At 52.1% G+C, this 15,301-nt stretch overlaps 2 protein-coding genes across 2 annotated transcripts; one reads left to right on the top strand and one right to left on the bottom strand.

Annotated features, from left to right (window-relative positions):
• The first annotated feature begins 380 nt into the window (after window positions 1-380).
• BJX67DRAFT_41272 (uncharacterized protein) lies at window positions 381-2,612 on the top strand. Its single transcript, XM_071034970.1, has 2 exons — window positions 381-651; window positions 744-2,612. Exons 1-2 carry the CDS (start codon window positions 496-498, stop codon window positions 2,328-2,330), a joined length of 1,743 nt encoding a protein of 580 aa, XP_070887456.1. The 5' UTR covers window positions 381-495; the 3' UTR covers window positions 2,331-2,612.
• A 2,798-nt stretch (window positions 2,613-5,410) lies between these two features.
• On the bottom strand, window positions 5,411-6,273 carry BJX67DRAFT_41301 (uncharacterized protein). The gene is made up of 2 exons (XM_071034971.1): window positions 5,946-6,273; window positions 5,411-5,886 (listed from the first exon to the last, which is right to left on the bottom strand). Exons 1-2 carry the CDS (start codon window positions 6,090-6,092, stop codon window positions 5,560-5,562), a joined length of 474 nt encoding a protein of 157 aa, XP_070887455.1. The 5' UTR covers window positions 6,093-6,273; the 3' UTR covers window positions 5,411-5,559.
• Window positions 6,274-15,301: the final 9,028 nt, after the last annotated feature.

Raw genomic sequence — 15,301 nt, 5'->3', positions numbered from 1 at the left:
TGATGATCCTCGTTGCGGTCACTGCGTTGGATTGGCTTTGGATTTGGACTGGATTTATCGGGATACCTAGGGAGGAGTTACTTAGCCCAGGCAAGGCATGTACTATTGGTTGTCTGTATATAGCTATCCATCCAAATGGATTGTTACCAAGACTTCTTTTCAAAATCCGGAGCGCGACTCCTCGCTGGAGTGAGTTGGGCATTCCATAGGCAGCCCCATCGTTGGGCCTTGGATAGCATGTGAGAATCGCAAAAGATGCTGCATCGTGCCGCGGAATAAAGTGCTTACCAAGCCTGCAAAAGTCGCCTTGGATGTTAACCCCACGTGATGGGCCCCGTTCTCGCCTCGTCCTGAAAACCACCCTCGCTTCAGCCAGCCAGCTCAAGACAATCACAGAAGAGAGAGAGAGAGTAAGATACTCTCGCGAGCGTCTTCACCCATCTCCAGTTTTCCTGACCCAGTTCCCCGACCCAGCTCCCGGCCCAGCTCCATTCCATGGAGGACCCAACCCCAGAACCCGGGTCGCGCCCAGGGCCGCCACGGCAACGACAACGAGTCGCAATCGTGGGCTCTGGCATGGCCGGCCTTGTGTCCGGGTATCTGCTGGCAAACGATAAGCGGGGGAGGTTTGAGGTTGAAATTCTAGAGATGGTGCGTCCCGTCCCTTTCCTTTTCTTCTCTTTTCCCCGTGCAGTGTTCGGCCCGTGGAGTTAGCTTTCGCTGACGAAGTGCGAACTACATAGCAAGATCGGCTGAGCTTGGATTCGGCGAGTTATACGCTTCCTTTGCGGGATTCTTCTTCGTCACCATCGTCTTCGTCCACGTCACTAGCGTCAGAAGGGGGGGATATCAAGGGGAAAGAAGTGGAAGGAGAAGGAGAAGGGGAGGATGGCAGGAGAGTCGACCTCCCCATGCGCGCCTTTGCGGCCGGGTTCTACGACAATCTACGGAAGATGTACACGCACCTTGGCGTGCAGTTCGAGGAGCCGAGATTCGTCTATTCCCTGTCGACACTGGTTTCCCCTTCTTCTTCGGGTCCACACGGGGATAAGAATAAGCATTTGCAAGATCTGAGCCAACGTCGAAAGGGGGAGGAGACAGTGACGAAGACACCGGGTTTGCGGCTAGAGCCAGAAACATACTTCATCCACTCCTCGAATAACCACATTCTCCCGCCGATCCGGCCCGCGGGCATGTCGGCGTTGAAATGGATCTTCGAAGTCACGTATCTACTCTTCTGGTATGCCTGGTTCACGATCGCTTGCTTTCTGATTGCCCCGAAGACCCGAAGGCCAAGGTCGAATGCAGCTGCGACGGCCACGCCCAAAGACAGGATAACAATCGGCGAAAGCGAGACTATCCGCGAGTATCTGAGACGAATCGGGATTCCCGCTTACTATACAACGCGGTACTTCCTCCCGCTCATGTCGAGCGTCACGACATGCACACACGATGAACTTTTAGACTTCCCAGCGATTGATGTAGTGGACTATGCGAGGCGGACGTACCGACAGCCGCATTACACTCTAAAGGGTGGCGTCCGTCAAGCCGAGGGAAAGCTTTCGAAGGGGCTGAACGTGCGATTCGGGGCCAGGGTGACGAATGTCCAACCGACGCCGGAGGGGAGGGTCCGCGTTTCTTGGACAAACTCCAACCCCACCCCGACATCCGCGGAGCTAGAGGAAGAAGAAGAATACGACAAGGTAATTATAGCCGTTACCCCGGACGTCGTGGGATCCATATTCGTGCCCCTCGCCTCTGAAATGAAGACGATACCCACGAGATCAGTACAATCCATCGTGCACCACGATTTCTCACGAGTAGAGTCCTGCAGCGCATTCTTGGCTCGCAGCCCGGGGTTCCAGAAACAAACAGCTGCTGCTGCTGCTGCTCCTGCAGGAGTGAAAGGTTCAGCGTCCAGCTGCAAACCCCGCGCGGTCCCGGCGGCTATCCACATGATCACGGACCTGAAATCTTCCCGCACGGAGTCGATCCACGAGCATCCGTCCCGCATGCTGATCACGACGTACCCGTTGGAGGAAGACGGGATTGATGAATCGACGGTTCTGCATCGGGCAAGGTTTACGAGGGTGTTGCGGAGTGCGAGGAGTAGGGATGTTGTGAACAGTATCTTCGATACGTCGCGGTCAGAGCCGCACTCTGGGAAAGGAGGCAGAGACAACGAAACTCGAGGGTGGAAGAACGGCGACGGCGGCGTCTACCTCGTTGGAGGGTGGTGCTGGGACGGCATGGTGATGCTAGAAGGGTGCATTGTCTCTGCGATTCGGGTCGCGGATGCACTGGGGGTCGATGTGCCTTGGATACATTAGAGAGGGGAGTGGAGTGGAATGTATATGACGATGATATGGAGACGAGTATATGAGTGTGATATGATATGTACATGCATGCACGATAGATTAATACTTAGCTACCTGGACAAATTCTAAGGTCGGGAGTCTGGTATTCCTGATCTTTTTATTCTCTCTTCCCTTTAAATATCAACCATATAGTAATTCTTTTCATGCTTTATGCGAGGGAAATGATTAGGAGAGCGCTCAGTTGACTCTGTAAGTTACAAAAACGTGGCTTCGACCTCTCGGGTATGTCTCGCACAGCCTCCCATTTCCAGGAAGCTTTGCTCCTCTTCCTTCTCCTCTACCACCACGTGCGGGCGTGGAGGAACCTGGAGCAATCAAACCCTGCGAAGAGCACGATCCATCGCCATACTTGAACGAGAATTTGCAAGACGTTGCGTCTGAGACGGGAGATGAAGCTGAAAATGAGATGAGTTGAGTGGGTTTTTTGTTTGTGGGAGGCAGTAGCTGGTTGCAGACGACATGCGGTCGTCGGCGCAAGAGTGCTACTCCTCCTTCTCCTTCTCCTCCTACTACTACTAGTAGTCATCGACAACCCGTTGAAAAACCCCGAACCTGCACGAGAAGCGTAGGGTATTCAGCAGCTGAATCCATGATCTAAGTCCAAGAGGGAGTACTTACTCAACTTCTCCTCGAAAAGCTGTGTTCCGGAGAGCCAAAGTTAGCATCCATACTCGCCATCAGTTTCCAAGGAACGCGCCACCCGCCGTCCTTCGAGGCTTGTAATATCAGTATCATTACCCTCCCAATTCGCACGGAGTATCCTCTTCCCTAGAAGTGGGATGGAGAGCGCGAATGGTGACCGCGTTTTGTGGCACAGATCAGAACTCTGAAGCTCAGGGTGTGACCGCATCTTTGCGAGTGAGAGGTCGGTGAAAAGCAGTCATGGCATAGTTAGTGGTATTTTAGGATGTGGCCTCATCAAGCACGAGGCGAAAACGACGCTGGTCCCATAAGCTCTGTCTTGTTGTTCGAAGACGATCTGGGCCCGTCCGCCCAGCGCCAGGTCTGATAGTCAAATCCCATCTTCTGTTGTTTCTTTGGAGGGAACGCAGCCTCCTCCTCTGTCTCAACCTGGGAGGCATCTTGGTCAACTGCCTCCAGGTGTTGTGCGCCTTTTTTAGTTGCTTCTCCTTCCTTGTCCTCGTCGACATCTTTGCTTTAATCAGGTTGACTGTTGTTGTCAGAGAGGTTCCCTCGTCCAAAATCCGTGTTACTATTTCCATCTTGGTATTCGGCCATGATAGTATCTGTATCATCACCTTTCTCCTCATAGTATAAGTCCTACAGGACCCTAAGGTCCTCTCAATGCCTTTCTGGGATTCCCCTTACCCGTGGGCAGCTTATTACACTAAATAGTTGGCGCAATATTGCCAATAGAGCTTCATCCTACCGTGCTAGTTCCACAATATAGGCTATATTCTTGCCATCCCAATCCAGGAAGATCCTCTGGTATAATGAGCCCGCCCAATCCAAGTATTGTCTGGCAGTTGGTACTTTCCGAGGTCCCCCGTGCTGCTGGCGCTGAATCCGGTCCCTTAGTTCAATTTTGACAATGTTGTAGGGCTTCCAAGGCGGGAGTCCATGATGGGTAGTGGCTGTACGGGGAGCAGGCTCGAGCAATGCCGTTCCGGAACCTTGCAGATTGCGGACCGAGTCTTGAGTTCGGGGGCTATCCTTTCGGCTAGCCAGGTGTCATTCACTCCCGGGTCGAATTTGCCTCACCGCAGAGAATCTTTCCTATAACTTTTAGGGCAGCTTTTTGTACTGCAGTGTTGCTCGCCCCTGAGGAAGGCACGTAGGACGGACTCGGTCTACCAGAGCAGTCCAACAGTGGGCGTAAGAAGATGCCCATTCCCATTCCATCTCCCCAGTGCCGATGGCAGCGGAATTCCTTCTTCTAGAATTCGCTGCCAATGAGCGCTCACAACCTGTTGAAATGATGGATTAGGTTGTCTAGCCTATAGCCTACATGGAGGTGGTGGACGGGTATGTGTCCCGAGAAGAGTCATGTTGGAGTCGTATCTGGCCCTAATTCCGGGCCTGTCTTGGACTAGGTTCTTTTCATATATCGAACGCCACGGCTTTGCGCCACCTGCGGCCACTCCTGGAGGGGCGATAAAGCACGAAGGAGCCTGTTGACTCCGGTGTGGAATGTTTCAAGTAATATTAGGTCGAGATGATCGAAATCGCCGAAGACTAGCTGGTGTGGGATATATCGACTCCTAAAGATCGTTGTATTCCTATCGAGATCTGGAGGCCGGAGGGGGGACACGGGAGTGGCCTCTTCGTGGGACATGTGACTTCTTGCCTTGCTGGCCAACAAGGATCCTCGACAGGATATCAAATATTGCAATTAGCGTCACTGTCTGCGCCTCAATAAGGTACCGTTTTGACAGGTTGAGAATCTCGCGGATTTCGGTGATGGGTGTGTCGGGAATATGGTAGTTATATGCAACATGGTCACGGCGGCTCACAACAGTAATCAGGAATCATGGAGGACCGCCGAACAAAGAGTGTCTCACAGATCCTCGCAAGGGTGCGCACGCCATGGGCTGGAGGACCCCAGCCCGCAAACCGCTGGGGCAACTAGAGCCGAGCTCAAGCGTTGGGCGGAGGTATGTGAGTGTGAGAAACGCCTCGTCTTAAAAACAGGAAGACGGCGGAGTCTGGAGTCCGCGGCGAAGCGCAGAACGTGTAGTGCTGCGGAGGGGTCTGCTTGATATCCTGCTGGTTTTTGTCGTCCATTTCAGTCTCGCCCTCCTCCGAATCCATTATCGCTTCTTCCCTCGACTGTGAGAGGGCTGAGGGGATTTCCGAAATGGGCCATCCTTGTCGGCTCTCTCTTCCGTTTCCGTATCTCCCTCTCCATTTTTTGATACCCATTGTGACTGCATTACAGCTGTAGAGGTGCGGTGGGTTGTTACGCTCAGCGCTTTACTCGGTTCAGCAGTGGGCGTCACCCTCATTGGAAGATCCAACCAACTGGACATGAATGTCTCTCATTCTGGTGAAACTCGCTGAAGGAAGTTGCCAAAGTCCGGAGCAGCGAAGGGAGTTCAATCTTCTGCCTGCGCTGGGGGTGGCTGTAGGTGTTGTGTCTTCGACGAGAAGCTTGGCAAGGTTCTCCAGGTTAGAGGAGCCAAACGAATCACTTCCCATCTACCAGTGCCTAGTATTGACCTTAGTTTGGTATTGGCAATTTGGGTGGTGGAATCGGGAGGAGGAGTCTGTTTAGTTGTTTTAGGTCGTGCAAGCTTGTCATCTGACATATCAGCATCCTTGTTATCTGCTTTTCCATAGTTATTATCAGGATCCCTGTAGAGTTTGGGATCTGATTCTTTATTAAAGGTAAGGTCTCTGCCTGGCAGCAGCCCAACATTGAATTTCCTGTTACTGCCTGAAGTCGAGTAGTGGTGCCGACTTTATACAACTCCTGGTCAAGCTCCTGCCGTTCTTCTCGGAATTCCAGACGTAGCGAATAGCCTTGTCGCCGGTGGCGATGCGGGATCTAAGAGAGTTGGATCCAGATCCATCAGCAAAGTAGTAGGGATAGGGGCGAATACTTACCACCACAGTGTTCTCTCCAAGAGCCTGCCCCCAGTTGCAGATAGCTTTGATGTAGGAACTTGCGTCGAGTAATGGAACCGCTTTGTGTCGCTCTCTTGAGACGGCAGCAGTGGCCTTTGCATAATGGGGTGCTGGCTCCGTCGTCATCAGAAGACCTCAACTGGAAGTAGTTTGAGTGTCATTGATGTCTCAAGATCGCCGGATTAGACAACAGTCCCATAATATGTCGCTGGGTTGCATTAATGAGTTTAGAAGCGCGTAATTTGGCAGCCTGAATATCATTGTGACTCCAAGGTCCCATACAATCGTACCGATCCAGTTTAGGGTCGCTCCTATGTCTGCAGTACTCTGATGAGGAGTCTGACTGCGTCCGTCAACTAATGTCGCTCCTTAATTCCTTTATTTCAGTGGTGTTAGGAATTGTAGTCGGCCGGGAGGAGCTCTCGGCCCTGCGAGTTTGGTGATGCCTTAGACGGGCACGTCCGAGAAGCCTGAACCGAGAGTATAGCATGTCATTCGAGCAGATCGACCGCCGAACCAGATGTGGCTCATATGGGTTCACTAGGAGAGCTTGTAGCATTAGCTACAGAATCATTTGGCGCTCGCAGGGTACATCTGACTTCCTAGATTCTCCTCCGGTAGAGTATATCAACTCATTACATGGCATCGAAGGGGCCGCACGACGTCGCGTAATCACTCCAAAACCAGACAGAGTCAGGAAGATAATGCGCAAAAGCAGCGCATGGATCAGTAGCCAGTATCTTGGAAACAGTCGGTAAGCCATATAGGGCGCGCACTTCCCGAGTATCGCCCGGAGGTTGTGGTCGACTTGAAAGATGTCTCGGGGATCTGAGTGAAGGTATTGGTATACACGGGAGAGTGAATCGTTGCACCCACAGCAAACGTCCAACCCATTGTTTGGATGTGGACATCTAGGATTTGCCCGAACATCTGTAACTTGGTCGGGATATTTGGGAACAGACCAGATAGTCTTGTTATCGTGCGCTGTCCGATGTATTTTCTCAAGCCCTATATATCAAAGGGCACAGAGGCATGGCTCTTCAGTCGTAAAGCTGCTTCATGTTCATTTTTGTGATTTGACTGCGCCAGTCGACGGACCACGATCTGCAAGGATAGAACCTGGCAGCTTGAGCCTGCGGAATTGAAATACATACCGTTAGCAGAGCGCACCCCGCTCGACTGGCCCGATCTAATGACCGTGTCCTCCACGCCCAACGCATCGAGAAACATATCGGTGACCCACGCTACCAGCGGCCACCGCGCCGAGTTGTCTCGCTTTCCAGCCGACAACAAAAGCTTTTTGGAAGAGAAGGCTTCAAACACGAGAGACCCGAGTGCTGCAGTTTGCGGCCTAGACTTGTGCGCAGTCCCCATATCTTACCAACGGCGGCTGGGGAGTATATTTCATGGGCTTTCAGACACCAGCTTGGAACCTGAACAAGCGATACATGCCGAGTCTTACGCCGTGGACACCACAGTCAGTGCATTGAAGCAGGCCAAGTTCATGCGGATTCAAGACGCCGCGCAGGAGGGAGGGTATGGCGGGTTTATGTCGTCAAGATAGAAAACCTCCCCTTGGAAATTTGATCGCCGCTGTCATGGTGGCGGTGGCTGTAGCAAATACAACCACCGTGATGGGTAGGGGACACAATAACCCATCTCCTCCGAATTGTAATCCTTCGAGATATATCCCACGCCCGGATGATTTCAGACGCTATCACCAGAGCTGAAGCCATATAGATGTAGTGTTGATCGTCAACAAGAAAGGACCCGTCGCCAAAGAAACCTGGGCTCGACCGTACAACGGTAGTAGCAACCATTGCTGCGTCCCCCCATTTGCATGCAGCACAACTTCCTTGCTCATATCCTGGAATACGGACATTCTCTTTGAATACCCAGCCCGTATTTTGCGTACAAGCATCGTCAACCACAACACCGCGAGAAGCAATGAGTATCGCATTGATACAGGATGGCCGCCCCTTTTTGACCTACCTCTTCTCCAAAGATCTCGGAACCTGTTGGTTTTGTAGGATTGAAATGGTTAATCGCACTTGGGTTGGATCCAATAGCATGACATCGTCCGGCTATGCTTCATCTGCGGCGTTCCCAGCCCGAGCCGCCCCGCGTGCGGACTTGTCCCCTGGCTACGCGTTCCCCCGCCAATGTTTTGGGAGAGTTGAAGTTTTGGAAGTTGAAGATTTCATCAAACCCGCCAAGCTGGGAGGTGTAAGGACAGATATCACAAGAAAACCTCAAAGAAGTTCGTCGTGCAAAGCTCCAGCAGCATTGATGTCGCAGCTGCCCGAGGCTTGGACAGCGGCAGACATGGCTAGGAAGAGAGATAGGCAAGTTGAGTTCGTAGCAGGGAAGAGAAGAAAAGGTAGGAGAGGAGGAGGGTTTCCAAACCCCCTCCCTCTCCGGGGATCCTTCTCCCCGACCACACCACCGCCTGAGCCAAGTCTGCCCCCTGGCCATTTGCCGGCTCCTGACCCAAGGGAGCGTCGGGCCACCTCCTCACTCAACGCAAGGGCCTTTGGAAGATGCTCCTCGCCCATGAAACCGTACATCCATGCAAGATTACCCTGCACTTCAAGAGTCTTCTCTTGCCCAGGACACTTCTCTGGGCCTCATACCCTCACCCGCAAATGGACAGAGGCTATCATGCTGGTCAAGCATCATCCAACCCGAGAAGGGACCCCGCCGGCGATGCACAGTTAGTATATCTGCATCTCTGACTGGAGATATGATCTCTAGTTCACCGACGCATTACGTTGGTGCGTTTGGCATGGCTGCTCCTGATTGAACTCATCTCGTTGCATATAGAGATTGGAAAGTCCGGTATGGGCTTCGGGACGGCTGATGAGTAGCCCCAAGACTCGGTTTTTGGCGCCGTGCTATGTAGTCGCCTTGATAGACCGGTCGTCCTGCGATTCTCTTTCTTCGGGGTGGCAAACCCCACAAAAGCATGAGAAGTCCATCTCCCAGGGTTCCACCAACTTTCTGTCCGGTGAGTGTCATAGAGTCGGGTATCTGACTGTTCGCCGGATGTACGGGCGTTCCCGTTTCTGCTGCAAGCCTCTAGAGTGAATGCGACAGGAGCTGAAGAGGAGGTCGGCTCTCGAGCCATTTGGCATATGACACAGTTGCCATACCGGTAACGACCAACATATTGGTCTCGGCCTTGCAGCGGTGATTTTCGCAAGCCAATTGCGTCACTAGGCGCATTTCCCCGTGCCCTTTTCATCCCCGTACTGGCCCATATCTAGTCGCTTTATGGTTGCCATGAGATCGAGCAGGACAACATCGACCTTGAGACTTATAGTAGACAAGGTCGGGTAGCTGCCTCATCCTGGTCGGCCAGGCCGTAACCCAACTCGATGTCTCAGAGCTTGCCAAAGTCTATCATTTCCCCGGACTCTGCGAAGCGTCAGCCCCCTATTGCTTAGCAGGATCGTTTGCTATCGTCCACGGCCAAGTGTAGCGACGAGTTTGTCTTTTGGATTATCTGTGACGCATGGCCTTCATGCTTAGGGATGCCCGCGTGCTGATTTGGGAGAGTCTAAGTCCTGAAGACTTCTCTCTATATCAGCACGTGGCGCGTTATGGTGGGGATCTCACCGCGCAACTCCTGCAGACTGCTTTCGAATCGCAGAACTGCTCAGGCGGGTTCATATAGACTGGCAATCCATCTCCGTGTGGCGGCTCCAATATCTGCGGATTCATATGGGAGATATGCTAGAGTTCCCTTTGATCATTCTATGACGACTCAAGGACAATGCTTTTTTAAGATCATACCACCAACAGAGCGGGAAACTGACATGAGGTCTCTGTCTGGATACCTTGGATTAAAGGAAACAAACCCGAGTTCGAGCATGCACACGTTCAGAACCAGAAAACGCACTCTAACATGCAGCATGCTGTGATGAGATACCCATAGAGAAGCGCAAGGATGCACCCGAATCTCGGTTAAAGATAGCCAACCCCTGAAAAAATGGAGTGCAATGCGCGATCTGCAGTTTCACTATATAGGACTAAACGGGCATATTGAGCCAAGACGTTTGGCGTGTCTCTTGGATCTGCCTAAAGCACCGCTTGATGGACGAGTCCCTTGTATTTTCCGTTGCAGGAACGCGAGTCTGAAGAAGTCAACCTGATCACGAGCAGCTGCTTGAGCAAGACGCAAGCATACAGATACCGGCTTGACTGTAGGCGCGTAGGTATCAAAGTAGTCAATACCGGGCGGCTGGGTATTGCCATAAGCCAACCAACGCTGCGCTGGGGTATGACCATATTCGTACAGCGCGCGGTTTCCGAGATCGGCCAGTCGGACGCTAACATAGATACGGCGGGACTCTTGATTAACAAATCTGGCATGGGGAACGATGAACTTTCTGCAGTTGCTTCATATGGAGTACAATCGATTGGTCAGGACGAGAGCGGAATGACGGACTGATTGGACGATTCAGATGGTTCAGACATCGCGAGAGGAGATCGACCAGTTGAATTGTCGAAGACTCGAAGATTATCCCTGGAAATCGCCCCGACCATCCACCTTTCGTGCGTCTTCTGGGTATCAATAACCCTCGTGGAAATCAGCATAGTTGCGGGTCGTTCCATTGGGGCACGGATCTCACTTGTATCCTTGAGGCCGTGCAGCCTCGAGGTAAGGAGATACGTCGCCTGAAGCATACAGACTAGTTAGAGAAACGGCGCCCTACAAGGAAAGAGGTCGTTCTCTTACCAGGAGCATCTAGGACCCATTGAAAAGCATGTCATTTGTATGGTCCACCGCCGAGACGATAGGGCTGAGGATCGCAATGTTTCGCAGGCCCGGCGAGCTTTGGGTCGCTCTGATCAAGAATTTCCTTCTAATCCGTCCTATAAAGTCTTGGGATGTATACACTGCGCAAGTTGTGACAGCTCGTTCATATCGAACAAGACGCTCAGGTCTGTTTTCCGCGGCCCGCGCTCTCTCGTTGTTGCTTAACCATCCTCGGGCACTGTAACTCTCACTCAGTTTCTTTCTGTACTGATACCCCTGGTACGCTAGAAGCATGTGTCTTTGGGATGTTGCTGGGTGGCGATTCCAGAAAGTGGGAAGCGGAAATTGCGAAAGCAGCCCCATCGAGCTCCTCGACATTCGGTGAGGCCGGCGGGCCCGCAATCTTGTTCGCCTCCTGGAAATCATTATGTTCTTCGATGCCCTCGCTTTCATGAGAAGTAAGGGGATTCTGTCTTTGTATGCGCCGAAAACGTACGTTGCACAGATTCGGGTGCGGAGAAAGTTAGGGCTCGGAGTTAACGGAGCCACGTAGTTCAACCAAGTCCCCAAGCGTGCCCGTGTGTCTCTTTGACTCCGTAACCAGAATATCTCTAGCGCGTTTACTCCTGCTGGTCTAGTAGGTGTCTGCAACGCGCAGGATAAATGTCTGAATGATCAGGGCGCAGCCGAGCGCACTGATAATGGCTTTGGGTGGTCTACCACCCACACCCTCGGAAGGAATTGGCTGTCCAGAGAACAATATGCAGAATAAAAAAGTATCTGGGCAAAATGATGATACCTCGGGGAATGTTGAGTGTTCCACAATCCGCGCAATGGATGTCGCCGACAGCCATTGTAGAGGGAGCGTCTCCCACAGCTAGCAATTGGAATGCTCCCATATTATAGGCAATCATTTTCGTCCCATGCGCCGTCTTCTTTTGCCTTCTCGAGAACGAGATGATGTACCCAAATGCCGAAGTTGCGTCTCCGTATAGTCAATCCCTGGATTTCGATATGGAATCGACGAAAGCAAGACAGCAGCCCGTCAGGCTATTTGCAGTTCAGAAAGTCCACCTTAATATCATAATGAACCCGGGCCCGCGGATCATTCCAGCCATCTTTTGATCTCTACGAGACAACGCCGTCTTGAACTGATAAGATTACGAACCGCGACCCGACCAGTCGACCGCGGCCCGTTGTGGTTCATCTATCCCTGGTTGTAGACTCGTTATCTCTTGAACGTGAGATTCAGGTCGGAATTCAAGCCTTGCGGGGATAGAACGGACGAGTCAAGGTAGAGAGGAAACTGGGGCAAGTCAGTGGCCGCCGACGTGCTGGTTTCGGAAAGATTCTAGGTTCGAACTGGACACTGACGGAAACACCTCGCGATGGGATGCTGACCGCGCCTGCAGCCGCCTATCGCAGGCTGGTCTCACGAGTGGTCCTCTCGTGGGAGCTTCGGCATCCGCTCGTTTTACCGGAGGCTTCTGCGTTGATTTCCCTTTTCCATTCTTCACCGGAGTGCGAGTGTCCGTGGCGGTGTCCTCTTCTTCGGTTGAAAAGAGAGGGGAAGGGTTTGTTGTTGCTATCGCCAATCGAGGTTCCTCGGAGTTCCGTCCATGATGCTCTTAGAGTATAGGGTCCACGATGGCCTCTATAACGGCGTCCTTTGTTGTTGAGCCGGTTTCTGATGGAAGTGGTGAGCCTCACCAATTTTCACGAAGGGCTTCGGAAGGTCAAGGGAAGAATAGGATACAAACTGCGGTGCAATTGTCGATGCTCCCTGTGGGTAGTGAACAGCGGCATCGTCATCAAGTTTAATCTCCGTCCTAGACGCAAATCCTCTCATGAATCGCGGGCCCTCGCAGCGTCAACTATTTCGACCGTTCATTGAGTTCGCGACTGCAGGGCGCGCGCAACAAAGCACATAGCCATAGGGGTTGCCCTAAACGCTCAGCTCTCGCGCGTCTCAGGATGGACACCAATACGCTGCTTGATTTGATGAAATAGGGCCGGTTTCCCTTTAACCGAACAATGTTTGCTGCGAGCCTGGGGGCCTCAAAAACATCACAATATTACTCCAAAACAGCCCCTCTTGAACCGAATGAGTTTGTAAGAAACGGGATTCCAAGAGGTATGGATGAGAGGCAGCGAAGAACTGTATTTCGGTGCGTCGACGAGCACAATGTCGGCGACCAACTCCAAGGACGCAAGCTGATACAAAACCGACAATGGTTCTCACTATTTGCGCTTGTTTGTTTCTCACGTGGAGGAAGATCGCACTTATAAGGCAACGAAGACATCTGATGAGGTATGCCGTTGTTTTGTGGAACCGGACAGTCCTCGAAAGGGTTTCGAATGGCGCGATTTTCCATCAGAGCTGACGCGCGCTCGTCGATATCACGATGGCCAAATTAGGACACCCCTGACAGCATCATGCACGGGTAAGTGCAATATCGATGCGACCTGATTCCGTGATGAAGCCAAGATTTAAGGGGTACTCACTTGGCTTTGTTAGGCAGTACAGAACAAGATGTGCCTCGCCTCCTTGCGAGGAATCAATTGAAAGGTTATAACCAACTTTCAGGCTGGCCTAGCAATGCGACAGCAGGTTGTTCCGTGCCGCAAGTTCTTAAGCAGGAAGCGGTATAGCTCCTCCATACTCCATGGACAGAACGGTGTGGTACCGCTCGGGTAGACCCGCCCCAATTGTCGTGGATAGCAGAGGCCATTCCGACTTGGGGAAACTCCTTCGGGTCCCCAACGACGTGTCGCTGGATCGGGTTGACAGAATCAATGACTGTCTCCATGCCTCTATGCCAGTGCCCCGTTCTACGGGGCATTGCGATCAATGATGAGTTCAGAGGAAGAGAAAAATATCCAGGCGTAATAGATTTTCGCCTACGTTATAGAGATATCCGGCATGGTACTGTGGTCGTGCTGACCAGTCCCAAACCATGTGGGCAGCATCGGTGGCTGTTGAGATATGCCTTGCTCATAAATTGTCGAGACATCGTTCATATCAGCCAAATGTGACTTTCTTCATAAACAACTCCAAACGCGTATTTGAGGATTCGGGAAGGATTGGAGGATATGGCTGCTGTCCATACCCGTCGTCAAGGACCGGCTTGCGCACCACCAGATCACAATAAGGAGGGTGACAGTCCATTCCCCGTATTCGTTCTAATTTGAGGACAAACATAGCACAAGGCACGGTTGCCATCCTTGGGGTGTCTCTGGCCTTTCCTTGAATGCAATCATGTTGATGGCAAGCGGAAGTTCCTGTCCTCGGCATATCTTCTCAGTGTGCGAAAGGGGGGTGGTATACTCGCGAAGAGTATGCATCCAATCTGAATGTGAGTCTCACGCAGACGGTGCTCACCAGATTTTTGTACTCCTTGTGGTGCTGATGATGCAGCACGAGGAGGCACTATGATGTTCACAGTCGTTGAGGAGCCACTTTGACTGAAAAGGTCGTTCGGTGGGAAATTGTCCAGAGATACCGGATGAGGAAGCCCACAATACGGATTGATGGAAGTGTGAGAGCATGTGGCATGGCATGAATGCATCCAACCCTATGAATCTGGGTCAAAACCGTGACCAACCACCACGAGGGGAGCATTTGACCTTCCCATTTCAGCCCCCGACTATGTAAACCCAAATGACGAGAGTAAAGTCAAGGCTCAGTGATATCAAAGTTGGGCAGTGGATCCACCCCCGACTGAGCAGAATCTGTCCCCTGTTGGCGGGCCACGAGACGGGCCGGGTAAAGACAGAGAGGCGAGTGAGTGCGCTTGAATGTGTACAAGGTCTCATCCGAATCCAATAGCAATACAAGCTTTTGAATGTCCCCGATGTCCCGAATGACCGTGGACAGCCCACAGCAGAACAGCCTATCGGCTGGCTTCAGTGTCACATGTCATCGCCTTTTCAACTGTTGTTGGCATTCGATTTTTCACCTAATGAGGGGTCTGCCTTTGTTTGGTACATCTGTCAGCGTCAATATCTGGTATCAGAACAGAGAGGAGGGAACCGACGCACCCACAACCCGAACCACCCCGACGAGCGGCCTGCAACTGGCACATAGGCATCTCCTATAACAGGCAAGTTACGCTGGAATACCATCGGAAGGAGGGACGTGGCATTGTACTTTCCAAATTCGTTGAGGCATAGAAGAGGGGGGATCAATTCCTGGATGAGTTGAGGTATCGGATTGATTGAAAAGCGCCAGCTAATATGGTGTGGCAAAGTGAGACGGAAACCTGGAAGACGTACGGTTGCTCCGGGATGGCGAGCTTGTAGTAGTTCCCAAAGCTCAATTCCAGCACAAAATGCGCGTATGTGGATTCGATCATGCCGCCCACGAATACGAGGTGCTGGATTGTGCCAGCTATCAGCGTCGCTCTATCAGGGAAGGGATGGGAGCAATATCACCTACGTCGATCTTGACCAAAGAGTAGTGCTTCTGGGTGAGCCGGACCTCCAGCTTGATGAGTATTGGCACACAATAGCATCTTGTCCTTCTCCAGCGGCAAGACCAGAAGGGCACATGGCAGATATCGTCACTTAAAGT

This window comes from Aspergillus lucknowensis (genome assembly GCF_044049455.1).
Source record: "Aspergillus lucknowensis strain CBS 449.75 chromosome Unknown BJX67scaffold_13, whole genome shotgun sequence".
NCBI classification, from domain to species: Eukaryota; Fungi; Ascomycota; class Eurotiomycetes; order Eurotiales; family Aspergillaceae; genus Aspergillus; species Aspergillus lucknowensis.
The sequence above is the reverse complement of the archived record's forward strand: the minus strand, read 5'-3'. Positions and strand labels throughout refer to the sequence as shown.